General features: G+C 42.8%; 1 protein-coding gene across 1 annotated transcript in view; it reads right to left on the reverse strand.

The window, feature by feature from the left end:
- fhad1 (forkhead-associated (FHA) phosphopeptide binding domain 1) overlaps positions 1-19843 on the reverse strand; it is a 43451-nt gene that overhangs the window by 17888 nt on the left and 5720 nt on the right. Inside the window, exons 5-20 of the mRNA XM_055892591.1 lie at positions 18594-18821; positions 12313-12436; positions 12092-12222; positions 11615-11686; positions 11384-11488; positions 10884-10973; positions 10632-10718; positions 10153-10305; positions 9643-9826; positions 9255-9325; positions 8661-8759; positions 8428-8514; positions 7859-8129; positions 1931-2045; positions 619-725; positions 37-196 (exon numbers count right to left, since the gene is read on the reverse strand). Of these exons, the coding sequence (XP_055748566.1) occupies positions 37-196; positions 619-725; positions 1931-2045; positions 7859-8129; positions 8428-8514; positions 8661-8759; positions 9255-9325; positions 9643-9826; positions 10153-10305; positions 10632-10718; positions 10884-10973; positions 11384-11488; positions 11615-11686; positions 12092-12222; positions 12313-12436; positions 18594-18821 (2084 nt within the window). The remainder of the gene's footprint in view (positions 1-36; positions 197-618; positions 726-1930; positions 2046-7858; positions 8130-8427; positions 8515-8660; positions 8760-9254; positions 9326-9642; positions 9827-10152; positions 10306-10631; positions 10719-10883; positions 10974-11383; positions 11489-11614; positions 11687-12091; positions 12223-12312; positions 12437-18593; positions 18822-19843) is intronic.

The following is a 19843-nucleotide window of genomic DNA, read 5'->3' on the forward strand; positions in this document are numbered from 1 at the left end:
TTTAAATGTCTCCCCCCGCACCTACCTCAGACCTACCTCAATTCATCCCTCACTTTCTCAAGCTCCTCCCCTTTCTGCTCCACGAGTTGTGACATCAGCATTAGCTTCTGAGTGAGAATGCTCAGTTGGACCCTCTGATCCACAACCAGAGCTTTAAGCTGCTCCAACTGTAGTTTCTGCTGCTCACTGAGCTCCCCTGCAGAATACACACAGTTAAGCATTCACACACACACACACACACACACACACACACGCACGCACGCACGCACGCACGCACGCACGCACGCACGCACGCACGCACGCACGCACGCACCCGCACCCGCACCCACACCCACACCCACACCCACACACACAAGCGCACACAATGTTAGACGGCATTGTCATTCTATGGGGGCATAGCCATGGTAGCCAATGTAATGGCCGGCCCAGCATTTTTATACATGACCCTAAGCATGATGGGATCTTCATTGCTTAATTAACTAAGGAACCACACCTGTGTGGAAGCACTTGCTTTCAATATACTTTGTATCATTGTTTCATTTACATACTGCCATTATTTTTTAATAAATGAGAAAACCATAATACACTGAAGGGATGGATCAACATGTGAGATTGCACCTGTCATGTCTGTTATCCTGGCATTGGCTGCAGCCAGGTCACGACTCAAAGCCACGATGAGGTCACCCTGACTACATGTTTCCAGCTGAGACTGGGCCAAGTCTGCCCTGGAGAGATGAGAACAAGGAAAACAAGAGGAGGGTATTTTAGTTAACAAACTACAAATATGGAATGGTTGAACAAAAAGTACATTTGTACACGTTTCGACCCCAAACTGGGGCTTCCTCAGTAGAATGTTCGACCATGTTTAGCCTGATTAATCCACTTACTCATAATTCCACAGCTTCACTACGGACACATGCACACGCACACACACGCAAGTCCCTAACCCCTAACCCGTACCCTAACCCGTAGCTTAACCCTAACCTGAAAACCTAACCTTAATCCTAACCCTAAAACTAACCCTAGTTCCTAACCCTTAACCTAACACTAATTCTAACCTTATCCCTAAACCCCTAGAAATAGCATTTGACCGTGTGGGGACTAACAAAAAGTCCCCAGTTTTTTTTTACTATTCTTGTGGGGACTTCTGGTCCCCACAAGTATAGTTAAACACATCCACACACACACACACACGCACACAGACACACACAGACACACACAGACTGAAACAAGGCCTTCTATCACCATATTTGAAAGAGATAACTGTGGTAATATAAATTAGCTATAAAAAATAAGTCTGCATGATCATTAATCTAAGATTTAAAAGACACATGCTGCACTGTAGCTGTACTATACTGTGTTCAGAAAAGGACACCAGGGACTCTCATAGGCTTATCTTTAACTGGAATGCAGTGGCACACATGGGATGGGATAAGAAGACCTCAGATTACATTTAGGAATCAGTGCCTGGGCCTTCAGAAGTAATCCCCCGCTTGGTTTGAGACAAGAGGGTCGTTTCACAGACTGATCCCTATATGGATCATATATATCAGAGTCATTATATAAGAAAAGCATGAGTCGTGACTCACGCATATATTTCTGGCCCCATGAATTATTCATGAGGAAAGCACAGTGTGAGCATGGGGATGTTTGCTGAGTGATGACGTCACTCCTTTGTGGAAGATGGCAAGAAGTACCATGGTGTGAATACACAGAGACAGCATCTAAGGTGAATAACCTTACATTAAAACATTTGGAGGTTGCATACATTATGATTTACAATCAAAACTGTTGATGTATTGCATCAGATTTACTATAAAATGTGGTAAGGTCCCTCTAGTTAAATGTCAGTAATAGTCTGGGGAATGTTTCCACTACTTAGTCTCATCAATATTGAGGCCATCTAATAAGTTGAAAACCCCCTCTTTACCTGAGTGAAGTGATATTACCCTCCAGGGCTGCTACCTCTGAGGCTTGTTTAGTATGTGTCTCCAGGGGACTGGTACTCATCACAGGCCTACTACTCTCCAGATTCCCCTCCAACTCTGTGGAGAGTTAGAAGACATTATAAAGGCTCATACATGGTTAAAACAAGTTGTAAAGCATTATATCTGCACCCTGTAAGTATTTAAGTATCAGATTCTCTGGGTCTTTCCTGAAAAATAGACACCAGCTGGTCAGATTCAATGTTCACTTCAGCCCTTCCAGAACCACCTGTACAGGATCCCCACAAGGCTCTATCATCTTGCCGGTGCTATTCACCCTGTACACAGACGACTGTAGGAGCTCGGACCCAGAGATTACGTTCATTAAGTACTTTGATGACACAGTAATAATAGACCGGCAATCCAGAGGGGCGCCTCCAGGCTGAAATCGACAGGTTTTCACTGTAGTGTAACCAGAACTACCTGCACCTCAATGCAACCAAAACCAAAGACCTGGTCATTGACTTTAGAAGAGACCAACCTACCATCCCTGTGCTGGAGGTTAACGGACACATCATTAAACAAGGAGAAGACTACAAACACCTAGGAATCATCATCAACAACAAGCTCTTCTTCAAAAGAAACACTGAACAAATTCACTCAAAATTTCAACAACCCCTGTTCTTTCTACAGAAATTGAGGAAGTTTAATGTACACCAATCCTCCAATAATTTTATAACTGCTTTATAGAATCCATCATAGCTTTTAATGTTGTAGGGTGGTTTGGTGCTCTAGGGAACACAAGCCTGAACCCACTGAACAGGGTAATACGAATCAGTGGGAAGGTCATTGGAGCAAGGCAGGACCCCTCAGTGACATTTACAAAAAAAGAGTGAGGAAGAAGGGACAACAAATAGCTTTTGACTCCCATACAAACTGAAGAGATCAACTTCTAGTTTTGTGCCAAAAACCGGAGAGCAACCTCTGTCTGGTGAAGTCCACAAAGCATATTGCACAAACAGTTACATGACCTACAACATAGTCAAGCAAGTTCATGTCTACGACATCTTCGGACCACTAATCAACTATTGATTTAGAACCACGGAGAGTTACCGCGAGTAGCAAAGAAAACAGGAGCTGCCTTCACTATTCCAGCACCATTTCAACTTCAATATTTCAACATAATCAAATCACCTATGCTTATTCTAGTACAGTGGCAACTAAAAGATACCAAAACAATTTAGTCCAATCAACTTAAACTAAATAGGATGTGGCTGTCGATGGTTCTGATTTCTGTGTGTCTATGTTTTTTTTATTTATTATTATTATTTTTTTATCCCATTTTCTCCCCAATTTTCGTGGTATCCAATCGCTAGTAATTACTACCTTGTCTCATCGCTACAACTCCCGTACGGGCTCGGGAGAGACGAAGGTCGAAAGCCATGCGTCCTCCGAAGCACAACCCAACCAGCCGTACTGCTTCTTAACACAGCGCGCCTCCAACCCGGAAGCCAGCCGCACCAATGTGTCGGAGGAAACACCGTGTACCTGGCCCCCTTGGTTGGCGCGCACTGCGCCCGGCCCGCCACAGGAGTCGCTGGAGCGCGATGAGACAAGGATATCCCTACCGGCCAAACCCTCCCTACCCCGGACGACGCTATGCCAATTGTGCGTCGCCCCACGGACCTCCCGGTCGCGGCCGGCTGCGACAGAGCCTGGGCGCGAACCCAGAGACTCTGGTGGCGCAGTTAGCACTGCGATGCAGTGCCCTAGACCACTGCGCCACCCGGGAGGCCCCCTGTGTGTCTATGTTGACTCACCAATGTCTTCCTCCTCTCTTTAATGTTGACGAAACAGTCTATTTCTCTTTTTTGTTGTCCTTTTTTGTTGTACCTGGCTAAAAATAGCTCAAACCTCTACGGGATCGGTTCCCCCCGCGGGACGGTTGAGCTAACGTTGGCTAATGTGATTAGCATGAGGTTGTAAGTAACAAGAACATTTCCCAGGACATAGACATATCTGATATGGGCAGAAAGCTTAAATTCATGTTAATCTAACTGCATTGTCCAATTTACAGTAGCTGTTACAGTGAAATAATACCATGCTATTGTCTGAGGAGAGTGCACAGTTATGAACTTGAAAATGTATTAATAAAACAATTAGGCACATTTGGGCAGTCTTGACACAACATTTTGAACAGAAATGCAGTGGTTCATTGAATCAGTCTAAAACTGTGCACATACACTGCTGCTATCTAGTGGCCAAAATCTAAATTGTGCCTAACCTGGGATATAACATTTTGGCCTTTCTCTTGCATTTCAAAGATTTTTTTTTTTTAAAGAGAAAAAACACGTTTTTTCTTTGTATTATCTTTTACCAGATCTAATGTGTTAAATTCTCCTACATTAATTTCACATTTTCACAAACTTCAAAGTGTTTCCTTTCAAATGGTATCAAGAATATGCATATCCTTGCTTCAGGTCCTGAGCTACAGGCAGTTAGATTTGGGTATGTCATTATAGGCGAAAATTGAAAAGAAGGATCCGATCCTTCCTTTCATGGGCAACATTAGCCTTCTACTGTACATCTAGTTAGATATTGAATGTCCATCCTCTCAGGCCAGGGGCACAATGTATGAATTAATGGTTGGATCAGAATCACTGTTATAATCATTGGCCAGTACGGAGAATTAAGTCCAAATCCCTATCTCCATCCATTTAATTTAGGAAAGGTCCAATTTTTGCTAGCTAGCTAGCCAACGGAGGAAGGACAACAACACAACGAGATGCAACAATTCAAGTTGTTTCTGTCAATGACACATGCTCTCAATGTGATTTGATAGGAGTGAAGACAAATCCAAACTGGCTTCCATTGACACTTTTTTTTGGTGTGCCAGGACCCTTCACACTTGAGCTCACTCAGTTTAGCTCAACGCTGATTGGCCAAATGCTTGCTGACTTCCCCTGCATTCAATGCTACGGGCAGCAACAACGTAAGGCTTTTTTGGACCAGACAGAATCAGATAGATGGTCTACACATACAGAGACAGAGGGGCACTGTTTCGCTCGCTTGGATGCTTTCCAGTGAGATACATTACTCGAAGGGAAATTATTAAACACAGAGACAAAAGATAAATTATTATTTAAAAAAATTATTGGTAAAATATTTGGGGAAGCCTGGCTTCCCTTGGCATCCATGAATACACACCACTGTTTGTGTCTTGTATGTACCAATTCGTCACCACACATGAAGCTCCCTCCCAGGAATTAAAAGTTATTTGCATTGAATTTTGAATAAGTAAAGTGTTACTGAGTTTATTTCACACCCAGTAACACCAAGTTTAACTATGCATTGATAATACACTCTCTGGCATTTGACTACAAAGTATAATGTAATTGAGGAAAATATGTGCTTCTAGCATTGCTCTTTAGTGTTGCATTACACGTGACTGTCATCTAGTGACATAAAATGGCACTACCTTCCATTAAGCACACTACTGTGTCCAGTGCTGTTTAATTTAGACTTGTGTGAACTGACCAACAGTACCTTCAGAAAGTATTCATACCACTTGACTTATTCCACATTTTGTTATGTTACAGCCTGAATTCAAATTTGATTCAATGTATTATTTTCTCACCCATCTACACACAATAAACCATAACGACAGAGTGAACAAATGTTTTTAGAAATTGTAGCAAATTTATTGAAAATTAAATACAGAAATGTACATAAGTATTCACCTCCCTACAATACTTTGTAGAAGCATGTTTGGTAGCGATTACAGCTGTGAGTCTTTCTGGGTAAGTCTCTAAGAGTTTTGCACATCTGGATTGTAAAATATTTGCACCTTATTCTTTCTATATTCAGTGTATATTTGGTCTTGTGTTTAAGGTTATTGTCCTATTGAAAGATTAATTTGTATCCCAGTGTCTGAGGGAAAGCAGACTGAACCAGGTTTCCTATAGGATTTTGCCTGTTGCTTAGCTTTATGCAGCCACCAAAATGGTTGAAAATATGAAGAGTGGTACTCAGTGATGTGTTGTGTTGGATTTGCCCCAAACATAACACTTTGTATTCAGAACATAAAGTTAAATTCTTTGCCACATTTTTTTGCAGTTTTACTTCAGTGCTTTCGTGCAAACAGGATGCAAGTTTTGGCATTTTTTAAATTCTGTACAGGCTTCCTTCTTTTCACTCTGTGATTTAGCTAACAATTGTGGAGTAACAGTTTTCTCCTATCATAGCCATTAAACTCTGTAACTGTTTTAAAGTCACCATTGGCCTCATGGTGAAATCCCTGAGTGGTTTCCTTCCTCTATGGCAACTTAGTTAGGAAGGACGCCTGCATCTTTGTAGTGACTGGGTGTATGGATACACCATCCAAAGTGTAATTAATAACTTTGAGCATCACCATGCTCAAAGGAACAATCAATATCTGCATCATTTTTGTATAATAAAAAAAATCATATTTAACACTATTATTGCACACAGAGTGAGTCCATGTAACTTATAACGTAAGCATATTATAAGCACGCTTTTACTCCTGAACTTATTTAGGCTTGCCAAAAAAAAGTGGTTGAATACTTATTAGCTTTACATTTGTATTCATTTGTAAACATTTCTAAAAACATAATTCCACTTTGACACTATGGGGTATTGTGTAGGTCAGTGACACAAAATCTTAGCTGTAACACAAAAAAAAATTTAAATGTCAAGGGGTGTGAATACTTTCTGAAGGCACTATATATGGATTGGGCTAAATTGAAATGTTTCTTTCAGAAGAAATATGAAAAGCATATGCATCACCATGGTAGCAATTGAAAGGGTTATGAGATTAGGAGATTAGGAGGGTTAGGAGATTATGGGGAAATTATTAGACCAAAAGGTGAGGACACAACAATTCACCTAACACATGACTGAATACAAACATTACACTGGTGATTTTATGTGCATTTTACACTTCCTGCACTTTACGACACATTTGTTGATAACGAAATCTGAAAATACTCTGGATACATTCAGTAACATGATAGGAGTATTTCTGGAAAATGTGGGGTCGGTGCAACGTAAGACAAAAAAACTACTATGGGTTTGAGTGAGAGGACTAACTGGCGTCTCCAAGTGGCCACACACCTCCCCAAAGTGTGCACAGTTCCTAAGCAATTTCAATGCACTTTTATGACTCATAGAAGAGTCTGAAATATCAGTACACTGGTAGTTGTTTCATTTGGAACACAACCCTGCCATCACACAATTACTGTTGTTGTTTACACAATCCTAAAACAGACCATTATAAACCTCAGTCTGCGTCAGGTGGGCATCAAGCTTGTTCTATTGTCAACATCCCTAGCTAAATTATAAAATGCGATCTTACAGTGCTAGACTTTCACAGGCCAATTCAGAGAAACAGATCTTAATTTTGGTGCGCATAGAAAGGATTCATGCGTGCATTCGTGCGTGTTCAGTGGCACATTTTCTTTACAATACACAAACATAGGCTCATTCTGTTCAGAACAACCCAGGGTATGAGGCCATGTCATCTTGTAACTGTACATTAAAACATAGTGATCATAAACGTTGACACTGTATCTGACATGAGTTTTATGATATGTGAAGTGTGAAGTGCACATTTGGACACGGGTGTTTGGCTTGCTTGTAGGACATAAAAAAGGTATTTATTATAATCCTCAACGTCTCATCTTTCAAAATACAGTCCTCTTAATTTACAGCGTTTCCCTCACTCAGACATTTTTTGGTGCAAAAGTTGCCCAATTATTTGTTGTTAAAGCACAGAGATGCTCTGTATCCAGATGCCAATTTCCCCCCCCCCCCCCCAGGCTTCTAGGGTTCTCCTAGAAGAACAAGACCAACCAGACAGCCAGACGGCCAGACAGCCAGACAGTCCACTCCTTTGACCCCCCCACCCCCCTCACCTCTCAGCTGTCCAATCAGCGCTTTCCTCTCCTCCTCCACCTCCTGGGTTCTCTGTCTGCTCTGGACCCAGCGCTGCTCCAGGGCCACGATGGTGTGTGCGTGCTGCCGCACCTGCTCCCTGTACTCGGCCTCCCAGACCCTGTAGCGCTCCTTCTCCTCCTCCAAGATCTCCTTCATCTTATCCTGCCACTCCTCCTCCCTCCTGCCCGCCTCCTCCAGCCTGGTGCACCACTCGGCCTCCTGGGTCTGTGCCTCCTGCTGCAGTTTAGTCTGGGAAGCGAGAGAAACACGTAGAGAGTCGGTGGATTGTAACGTCTGGTTCCTGGTGGACCACTGTGTATGCTAGTTATCAGTTTCAGGTGTTCTCCTTGTAGATGCATCTTTATGTAGCTTTATTACCGGCTAGTTGTTGTGTTACTTGACTGCTTTAAGGGTGATTCCTTTGACAGTTTAATAACACACTGAATTACAAAACAAACAGACTGATGGAACCAGCATCCACAGTGTTCTCGAAGGACATGGACTAAGAGAAATTGGTCAAAACCATCCCAGCACCTAGCCCCCTCACCTGGGCTTGTCTGAGTGCCTCCAACTCCCCCTTTAGCTCCTCCAACTCCTTCTTCCTGGTCTCTTCTTCATGCTGTGCCACAGTCATCTACAATGGAATTAAGGGAACATAAAGATGTGTGTCTTTTCGTGGATGTCAACAAAGCATTGCTGTTGAATCCACTTTCCCAGTCATGCACATGCACAGTGTGTGTATATGTGTGCAAGTGCATGCATGTGTGTGTGGGAGCCAACCTGCTGTCTCTGCTGCACCAGCTCCTCTCTGTTAATGCTCAGAAGCTCCTGCAGCTCTCTGGACTTTGCTTCTCTCTCCTGGAGCTCCTCCAGGTCTATCTGCACCCCAGAAAAGACACAGTGACCCTATGACAACTAAACAACCCTATCAGCCACATCATATGTGCAATCTCGCTATACATCACATTAAAACCACTGATGAGAAAATTAGGCCTTAGATAGGAAAACCTACCACTCAAACTCACTGGAAGTTTATTGATAATGACAGTGATCTTCCATTGGGTTACAAATACATCAATGATTATCCCATTTGTATAAGGGTTCTGGGCCTATTTTCAAACAGTCTCAGAGTAGGAGTGCTGATATAAGATCAGTTGTGCCTTTTAAGAAGACATGTAAGATTATACATACAGGGATATCCTGATCCCAGAGCTCTGAGATGCTTTGTGTATACAGTGCCTGATGTCTATTCTTACTACATTTTCTTATTTGAACATCTACTCCAGTTTTGTGTATGTGGCTTACAGAGCAGACCATTCACCAACAGTTTTGAGTCAGTGCAGAGCAAAGTGATAGGGAACCAATTCTACCTACCTTCAAACGCTGAAGCTCCACTTTGTATCCCTGATGCTCATTGACCAGGGTTCTGATGCCACTCAGGACTCCTATGGGGATACAAAAGGATATTAGATCATATGGACCCCTTTGTGATTTTAACCCATATATGGACCATAGTAGTACTCCAATCCCCTAGTACCAATGTGTGTGTGTGTTAGTTAGTGCACCCGATATTAAATATCTCTTAATTTAAGATAGGGAAACGACTTTGCATTATTCCATTACTACAGTGTTTTTCATGCCTTGTCCTGCGACTTTCCAGGAACACTGGAACACTGCTTTACCACATAAATACATAATTGACTACGTAAAGAAGTACAAATACAACAGCTAAACAAAATGTAAACAGCCAGATTTAAATCACCTTCAGTGGGATGTGAAGAATCTATCCCAGCTTCCAGTAGTGCCTGGGTGGCACTCTGAAGCAGTGGGAGCTGGGTAGCCATTATGGAGAGGACTGAAGCCTTGACCCAGGCCAGAGCTGGAGACACACTCTCCTCCTGTAGTGAGGTCATGGCCTTCTCCAGTGCATTTGCCAAGCATGCCTCCTGTAATTGACTCTGAGTGAGTGGACAATAGACATACCAGCTGTATCTTGTTTGGTCAAGTGTGTGTGTGTGTGTGTGTGTGTGTGCTATTAAGGATGTTTGGGTGAAAGTATCAAAGCAGCATTTCAATTTGCTCTGGGAACATTTGAGACAGACACGTTTCTTGATTGTCTGGTTGAGAGTTGATTTGTGTCACATTGTAGGTTGTGTTGCATTTACTCTAATTTGTAAGCCACTTTGGATTTGAGCATCTTATAATTGACAGATACACACTGTATGACAGTATATCCAAGTGTAGGACTATTCAAATGTGAGGGAACGAATACCTGACAGGTCTCCAGCCTACTCTTCAGTCTCTCTGTGTCCTCTGCTGCCCCCTCCTGTTCAGTCATGAGCTCCTTCAGTTGTCCTTCCAGCTCCTCTATTTTACTCTTCAGGCTCTCTCTCTCTCCTAGCAGCTCTGCCACCTGCTCTAATACCTACAAGGAGCAAAGATCACAGGCAGTGGTTAAATTATGGATGACCACATTCCTTTCGGCTAGCATAGCCGTTTAACACCCCAAGTAAATTGCGGATCTGTTTCCCCATGTTTTTGGTCATCACAAACCATCATAGCCCAACCCAATGCTTTTCAATGAGAAAAAAATGGAATTGGAATTCCAGTTTACTTCCTTGACTGAATTGAAATGTACTCTAACCCTGCAAACCTTCACAATACGGAGCTCTCTGGGACATTGATATACTGTTATATATATGTTATTTATCAGTCTCTTTTCTATACTGTCAACGAAGAGGTCCCAGTAACCTGCTGGTCTGACAAGGCATCATGGGAAGTGGAGTCAGAGGGTTCAGTGGGTAACATCATCAGCAGCTGGTTACGAAGGTGCTCAATCTGAGACAAAAACAGTATTTCACTCCCTCACTTTGCGGCATTTCAGTTTAAGTCAATCATACTCATGAAGTCACACTTTAATTTCTATGAGGAAAGATATTTAAATTGATATGCGTAATTATCGGAAACGATGATTAGAGAGGCACTAGAATTTTTTGAACTTACCTGTGCCTGCACCAGATCCAGCTCAGCTTTGCTCTTCTTTTGTTGTGTGTGCCTCTCAGCCTCAGACTCCGCGAACACAGAAGCTTGCTCCTGGAGCACACCATCATAGGAGTCAACCTAGAGCTTTGGAACTACACTGTATTCAAATTCCACAAAAACTATCCCACTCGATCTAACGACATCATATCCTCCCAATAATATGTTATATGTGTACAATCAAGGTTACTCGAAAAGGGACAAATCCTCACGTGAGATATGTATGTATAACTCAAATTTCACACTGACGCATCAACATGATATACTGAATGTGAAATTCTGAAACGTTAATCTCACGTTAGGATTTGCCTCTGTAAAAGCATCACATTTCTATACACTCTAATTAAAAGAGTTCTAAATAGAACAATAGAGGCTTCTTCTAGAAGATAGAACCCTCAAAATCCTATTCCACCCCACGATGCCGTAATTTCCCTAAACATAAAACCATGACATGAAGTTCTAACCCCAATCTTCTTCTCCAGTCTGTTTTTTAGCAAGTCCCTCTCTGTTGTTTGGTGCTCCAGGAGCCTCTGCTTATCCCTCAAAGTAACCTCCAGCCTCTCAACGCTCTGCAGATAACATGAGAGAATCTGGATCATGTTCAGTAGGGAGGAGACGGAGTGAAACAGGGAGGTATGCATTCTTTATCTATTGACTTTGAAGAGTCAAACATGGTCAGAGAAATGGAGATCTACCTTCTTCAGTGTCATCACCTCATTTTCATGGTTGAGTAACTCCTCCTGGTGCTTCTTGCTCATTTTGGAGAACTGGCGGACAGAAAGACAAAGAGAGGAGAGAGAAAAGCTGAAATGAGCTACAAAGGGCAAGTGGTTGATTGAAAAAGTGGTTGACAGGAAACCTTGAGGCAGATGAATGTCTGTGGCTTAAATATGGCAGATAGAACAGCAACACCTGCATAACTACAGCACAGTATTTCTCAGTTCAAGTTATTGCGCCTCACAAAAGATTCTGGTTTCGACACTAAATCATCTCTGCAATCATTCTCAAAGGACATGGATATCATACAGCCATAGTAAAGTCTTAAAATAATTTTAGTCTATAAAAGTTATTACATTTAATTACTTTAAAGTCAAAGGAAAATTAAGAATATGGAGAGAAAGAACTGATTATATGACTAGATTGTGAGAAATATACTCAAAAACAATGGAGACCTTGGTGGCAGTAGCCCCCAGTTGGATGTCCTTGTGTCGGATGTCCTGCCGGAGTCTGTCCACCTCAGACACCAGTTTCAGAGCCTGCTTCTCCCTCGAACTCAGGTCTCTCTGTAAGCTTCTTACCAGACCTAAATGGACACCACTTAGTCAGACTGACACTGAAATCCATGGGCACACAGGCATGCACATGCCACAAGCACAAACATACACACACAAACCTGAGGCAGTGCTGTTTTCTCTCTTCAGTCTCTCCATCTGACCTCTTAGGTTGTAGATCTTTAGGTCTCGCTCGGTGACAGAATGCCTAAACACCTCACTGGAGCCCCTCTGCAGCTCTACCATCTTAACAAAGTATAGGTTATAATCAAACAGACAGTCACTATTACAAACTCTTTATACCTCAATGATAACATTGCGGGAAAGATATTTTAGAATGGCACTTTAAGACACTCCCAGAAACAAAAGAAAATCATGTGACATTGTCTGGTGTTGCGGCGGGTACAGAGTTTGAAAATAAACTGCAAAAGGAATGTTATTTCCATGAGACAGAGAGAGATTTTTAAAGTGAGACTTTAAAAAAACTTTAAAGTGAAATCTCTCTAATTCAGATACCAGGATACTGTCCGTCTGTCTGGGACATGGGCTCAGGGAGAGAGTGGAAGGGTCAGAGAGAGGGACATCACTCAACATGGTCACAGCGATGGGCGCGAGAGCAGGGCCATTGAGATCGAGATTGCAAGCCCGAAAGACTGAAGCTACAGATACCACCTACAAACAGACGAGTGGCCAGACCACCACCACCACCACCCCTGACATCTAGACTGAGCTGAAGGATCTGAGAGACATGGTGCACAACATGGGAGCCCTCGTGGTGGAACAGAAGACTAAATTGCAATGCCAAAAAACACAAAGTAGACAACCTAGAGAGAGAAAATGGAGGTAATGTCAGAAAACATCCCATTTTGATCAATGTGAAAGAAAAGATTTATGTAAATTGCACTTCTAAGTTTGTTACGAGATACCAATAGTAATATGTATATTGATAGTTTAGACTGTTGAATGAAGTGATATTGAGAACACAGGTAATAAAAAGAGGACATTGATACAATAATCCTATTTATTTTTGAGCTGACACAAGCCTTCAGGTCCCAGTCAGAGTTATCACAACATGAGCGATTTAACTCAATTAAAGTTTCTGTTACCACAGCTTTGGAGGCCAGACTGAGTGTCAGTGAGAAGGAGGTGGAAGAACCGAAGAGAGAGAATGTAGGTAATGAAAAAATGACACGCAGCAGCCAAAAGCACGATGTTAGTTTAGGCCTACTCAATAGGTTGATATTCAGAACAATGCACAATTTTGTTGGACTAATATTGAATTCCCTTTTATTTTTAGTTCAAATTAGCCACTTGATGAATGAGTGATGCTGATCCAATATCCAGACATGAATATACTGTTGGGTGGTGCTCTCGTTAAAATGGAGATAGCCTTCCACGGCATTGTCCTTGCTGTTACTGGATCGTTCCACGAATAGAGTACATTATGGGTAGTGTAACTTGGTCAAAATAAACTATTCATTTCACCTCCTTTAAACATTCTGTCACAAAGAGCACATGTTCAACTTCATAAAGAACATGTTCTCCCATCTCAAGGTGTATAAAAATGGCTATAGTAATGCCATTAAAGTAACAGGGTTGAGGTATTCATCCTAAATCAGCCATGAATCCCCTTGTGACAGGGGGAATGGAAGCTTGTTGTAACGGCCGTCTGAAGAAGAAGGAGTGGACCAAAGCGCAGCGTGATAAGTGTTTATGATTTATTAATAAAACTGAACACTAAATAACAAAACAACAAAGAGAACGAACGAAATCGAAACAGTTCTGTCAGGTGCAGAAACACAAAACAGAAAACAACTACCCACAAAACACAGGTGGGAAAAGGCTACCTAAGTATGGTCCTCAATCAGAGACAACGATAGACAGCTGCCTTTGATTGAGAACCACACCCGGAGAAAACCAAAGAAATACAAAACATAGAAAATGAACATAGAATACCCACCCAAATGACACCCTGACCAAACCAAAATAGAGACATAAAAAGATCTCTACGGTCAGGGCGTGACACTTGATGTGTTGAACAGAGGCAATTGAATGCAAGCTTGTCACTTCTTTACATTTATTTTTAAAACATTTCTAGCCTGACTATCTATGGTAACATGGTTGACGTGTGATGCTCGACACGTTCAGTTTTCCACCACAAAACACCAGAAAATTGCCAAAAAGAGTAGAACCAGCTCGTCTGCGTTTACACTATGAAAACATTGATGTTCAATGTTTCGTTTGGAGGAATAGTTTCACCATATTAAAATGATAGTTCGGTTCACGTAACAGGGTTGACTTTAAAATGAGGGACAGACAGAAATGAATCACAAATCATCAATAAATAATCATCTTCAGAAATGACTTTGTCAAAGCAAGAACATAACTAGGGCTTTACAAAGAAATCTTGGGTTTAAGTGGGTTAAAATCTCCCTAGAATTAGGAAAAACTCATATTTATCCAGATATGGGGAACTTTAATAAGTATTCATTCATATTAAAAATCGGATTTATTGAATTTTGTATACGGTTTATATTAAAGGGCACTACATTTAATATAACAGGCTTTTGATATTCAATATTGGTGCACAATTTCTACTTAAAATATCAAAGGGCCGCAAAATGTACTCTATTCATGTAACGACCCAGCCACCAATGGCAAAGACAGGAGGTGTGCCCTCTAACTTTGTTACACTAGACAAAAAGTAGGCAACACAGGCACTACATTGTTTCTTTTCTTTGTGTATTTACGTTTTCAACTTTCAAGTCTAAAGTGGAACCCAGTGAGAGTGGGAAATAGGACATTGATCTGGCATAACACAACTGTTTTGGGCATAGAATAGTTTGCTTGTTTTAAACGGTAAAACTTAAAAATGTATCAGTGTGTCTTTTCATTCTGATTTAGCCTTTGAGGCCAGACTGAGTGCCAGTGAGAGGGGAGTGGAAGAGCTGAAGAGAGAGAATGCAGGTAAACAGCAGGGTTGGGGTTAGTTAGGAATTTCCTAATTTAATTAAATTCATCCCAACTCAGAGACATCTCAATTCAAAGAAATTTGACTGAGACATGAAACGTGAAAGTCTCATTGCTTTGACTCACTGGGCACAGACAACATGTATTTTTAGTCTAGTTTTGATTTACATTTGGTTGAGTTGTCAATTAACGTGAATTCAATGTCAAATCAACAAAACGTTTCATGTCATTGGATTTATGTTAAAAGTTGGGTAAATCGATATGAAACTATTTTACGTTGATTACTTTTTTCAAATCCAATCAGTTTTCCACATTGATTCAACATCATTACATTGAATTGTTTGGTTGAAATTACAAAGATACAGGTGTCCTTCCTAACTCAGTTGCCAGAGAGGAAAGAAAGAGTTTAATGTATGTGATAGGAGAAAACTGAGGATGGATCCACAACATTGTAGTTACTCCACAATACTAGCCTAATTGACAAAGTGAAAAGAAGAAAGCCTGTTCACAAAAAAAATATTTAAAAAATATGCATCCTGTTTGCAACGAGGCACTAAAGTAATACTGCAAAATATTTGGCAAAGCAATTGACTTTTGTCCTGAATACAAAGTGTTATGTTTGGGGCAAATCCAATACAACATATAACTAATTTTCAAGCATAGTGGTGGCTGCATAATTTTATTGTCACGATCGTCATCAGGGTGGAAATGACTGGACCAAGGTGCAGCGTGGTGGGTGTACATTTCTTTTTATTATAAATGTCGCCAAAAAAAACGAATGTGAAGCTGACTAGGGCTATACAGGCCACTAACACAGACAACTACCCACAACTAAGGTGGAAAAACAGGCTGCCTAAGTATGATTCCCAATCAGAGACAACGATAGACAGCTGTCCCTCATTGAGAACCATACCCGGCCAAAACATAGAAAAAGAAAACATAGAAATAAAGAAACTAGAATGCCCACCCTAGTCACACCCTGGCCTAACCAAAATATAGAATAAAAGCCTCTCTATGGCCAGGGCGTGACAGTACCCCTCCCAAAGGTGCGGACTCCGGCCGCAAAACCTGACTCTTTAGGGGAGGGTCCGGGTGGGCATCTACTTCGGTGGCGGCTCCGGTGTGGGACGCAGAACCCGCTCCACCTCTGGCTCCCCCCCACTTTGGTGGCGCCTCTGGACTGGGGACCCTCGCTGCAGGCCCCGGACTGGGGACCCTCGCTGCAGCCCCCGGACTGGGGACCCTCACTGCAAGCCCCGGACTGGGGACCCTCGCTGCAGGCCCCGGACTGTGGACCCTCGCTGGCGGCCCCGGACTGGGGACCCTCACTGGCGGCTCCGGAGTGGAGGCCGTCGTTGGAGGCTCCGGACTGGAGGCCGTCGATGGAGGCACCGGACTGGAGGCCTTCGTTGGAGGCTCCGGACTGGAAACCGTCGCTGGATGCTCTGGACTGGAGACCGTCGCTGCAGGCTCCGGACCGCGGATCAATACTGGAGGCTTTGTACCATGGATCCTTATTGCAGGCTTCGTGCCATGAATCATCACTGGAGGCTTCGTGCCATGGATCATCACTGGAGGCTTCGTGCCATGGATCATCACTGGAGGCTTCGTGCCATGGATCATCACTGGAGGCTTCGTGCCATGGATCATCACTGGAGGCTTCGTGCCATGGATCATCACTGGAGGCTTCGTGCCATGGATCATCACTGGAGGCTTCGTGCCATGGATCATCACTGGAGGCTTTGTGCCATGGATCATCACTGGAGTGAGGAGACGTATGGACAGCCTGGTGCGTGGAGCTGCCACGAGGCTTACCAGGCTGGGGAGACATACAGGAGGCCTGGTTCTGGGAGCAGGCACCGGATACACTGGGCCGTGGAGGCGCACTGGAGGTCTCGAGTGTAGAGCCTGCACAACCCGTCCTGGCTGGATGGTTACCTTCGCCCCGGCAAAGGCGGGATATCCTGGGCCGTAGAGACGCACTGGCGGCCAGATGCGCTGAGCCGGCACCATCCGTCCTGGCTGGATGCCCACTCTAGCCCGGCCGATGCGGGGAGCTGGAATGTAGGGCACCGGGCTGTGAACGCGCACTGGAGACACCGTGCACTCCACCGCATAACACGGTGCCTGACCAGTACCACGCTCCTTACGATAAGCATGAGGAGTTGGCTCAGGTCTGAATCCAAATTTTGGGGGGGGAGTGGCCTCCCGGTCTTTCGTGCCAGCCGTGACCCTGTGTAATCCTGGGCCCTTTTTCTCTCTGCCTCCGCTTTCCTCGCTGCTTCCACCTGCTCCCAGGGCAGGCGATCCTTTCCCGCCAGGATCTCCTCCCACGTCCAGGATCCTTTCCCATTCAGGATGTCCTCCCATGTCCATTCCTCCTTACCACGCTGCTTGGTCCGTTTGTGGTGGGTAGTTCTGTCACGATCGTCATCAGTGTGGAAATGACCGGACCAAGGTGCAGCGTGGTGAGCGTACATTTATTTTTATTATGAATGTCGCCAAAAAAAACAACAAACAACAAAAAACGAACGTGAAGCTGACTAGAGCTGTACAGGCCACTAACACAGACAACTACCGACAACTAAGGTGGAATAACAGGCTGCCTAAGTGTGATTCCCAATCAGCGACAACAATAAACAGCTGTCCCTGATTGAGAACCATACCCGGCCAAAACATAGAAACAGAAAACATAGGAATAAAGAAACTAGAATGCACACCCTAGTCACATCCTGGCCTAACCAAAATAGAGAATAAAAGCCTCTCTATGGCTAGGGCGTGACAGTTATGAGTATGCTAATCGTTAAGGACTGGGGATTTTTTCAGGATAAAAAAAAACGGAATGGAGCTAAACACAGGCAAAATCCTAAAGGAAAACCTGGTTCAGTCTGCTTTCCACCAGACACCAGAGATTAATTCATACGTCAGCAGGACAACAACCTAAAACACAAGGCCAAATCTACATTGGAGTTGCTTACCAAGAAGACAGTGAATGTTCCTCACTGGCCGAGTTACAGTTTTTACTTAAATCTACTTGAAAATATGTCAAGACCTGAAAATGGTTGTCTAGCAATAATCAACAACCAATTTTACAGAGCTTGAAGAATATTGAAAAGAATAATGAGAAAACATTGCACAACACAGGTGTGGAATGCTCTTTGAGACTTAGCCAGAAAGCTGTAATTGCTGCCATCGGTGCTTCTACAAAGCAATGACTCAGGGGTGTGAATACTGAATGTAAATAAGATATTTCTGTATTTCATTTTTAATACATTTGCAAATATGTCTAAAAACATGCTTTCACTTTTTCATTATGGGGTATTGTGTGTAGATGGGTGAGATTTTTTTTTTTAATCCATTTTGAATTCAAGCTGTAACACAGCAAAATGTGGAATAAGCCAAGGGGTATGAATACTTTCTGAAGGCACTGTACCTGCTCCTTCATCCTTTCAATCTGCTCTCTCTTGTCATTGATGTCCCTCTCCAGATTGAGCAGCCTGTGTTTGATCTCCTGGTCGGTCTGCTGGCTCTGGGTCAGCTGGTGTCTCAGAGCTGACATCTCGTCCCTCAGCCCTGCAATCACCCTGTCCTTCCTCTGGGACTCACTCTCAAACACAGCCAGCCTGCTGATCTCGTCTCCTAGCCGCAGCAGCCTCTCCTCCTAGCCAGAGCACAGGGAAGAAAAATATTTGCTAGTGGGTAACCTGCTCTGGGTGTATGTTCTTAACTTTCTATTTTACATATTGTCTCCACCATAATTTCCTATGACCGATTTGGATGAAGACTTCTACTTTAACAAGTAAGCAGCTCTGGACATTCTGCTTACTCCAGATCAGGCCCTAATCCCCGTGACTCGAAAGAGGAAGCAGCGGCGAAAAAGAGGCAGGTATGGTAGCCTCCTAACGTGATTACGTCGACCAACAAATATACCACAATTTCCCCTGTTCCTTTGGCGAGAACCAACTGGATGAACTCCATTCGAGACTATCCTATCAACGGGACCTGAAGAACTCTAATATTCTATGTTTCTCTGAGTCTTGGCTGAACAAGGACATTGATAATATTAGGTACATCCATTTAGTACTGGGTTGGACCCCCCTTTGCCTCCAGAACAACTAGAATTCTTCACGGCATGGACGTCGGAAACATTCCATAGGGATTTTGGTCTATGCTGATGCAATGGCCTCATGCAGTTGCTGCAGATTGGGCAATGGTACACAACTGCCCCCAGTGGTGTAAAGTACTTAAGTAAAAATGCTTTAAAGTACTACTTAAGTATCTTTACTTTACTTTACTATTTATATTTTTGACTACTTTTACTTTTACTCCACTACACTCCAAAAGAAAATAATGTACTTTTTACTCTTGACACCCAAAAGTACTCGTTACATTTTGAATGCTTAGCAGGACAGGGAACTTGTCTAATTCACACACTTATCAAGAGAACATCCCTGGTCATCCCTACTGCCTGGGATCTGGCAGACTCACTAAACACAAATGCTTAGTTTGTAAATTATGTCTGACTGTTGAACTGTGCCCCTGGCTATCCATAAAAAAAATTTAAACAAGAAAATCATGCATTCTGGGTTGCTTAATATCAGGAATTTGAAATATTTTACTTTTACTTTTGATACTTAAGTATATTTAAAACAAACTACTTTTAGACTTTTACTCATGAAGTAT

The sequence above is a fragment of the Salvelinus fontinalis genome, chromosome 31 (genome assembly GCF_029448725.1).
Source record: "Salvelinus fontinalis isolate EN_2023a chromosome 31, ASM2944872v1, whole genome shotgun sequence".
NCBI lineage: Eukaryota > Metazoa > Chordata > Actinopteri > Salmoniformes > Salmonidae > Salvelinus > Salvelinus fontinalis.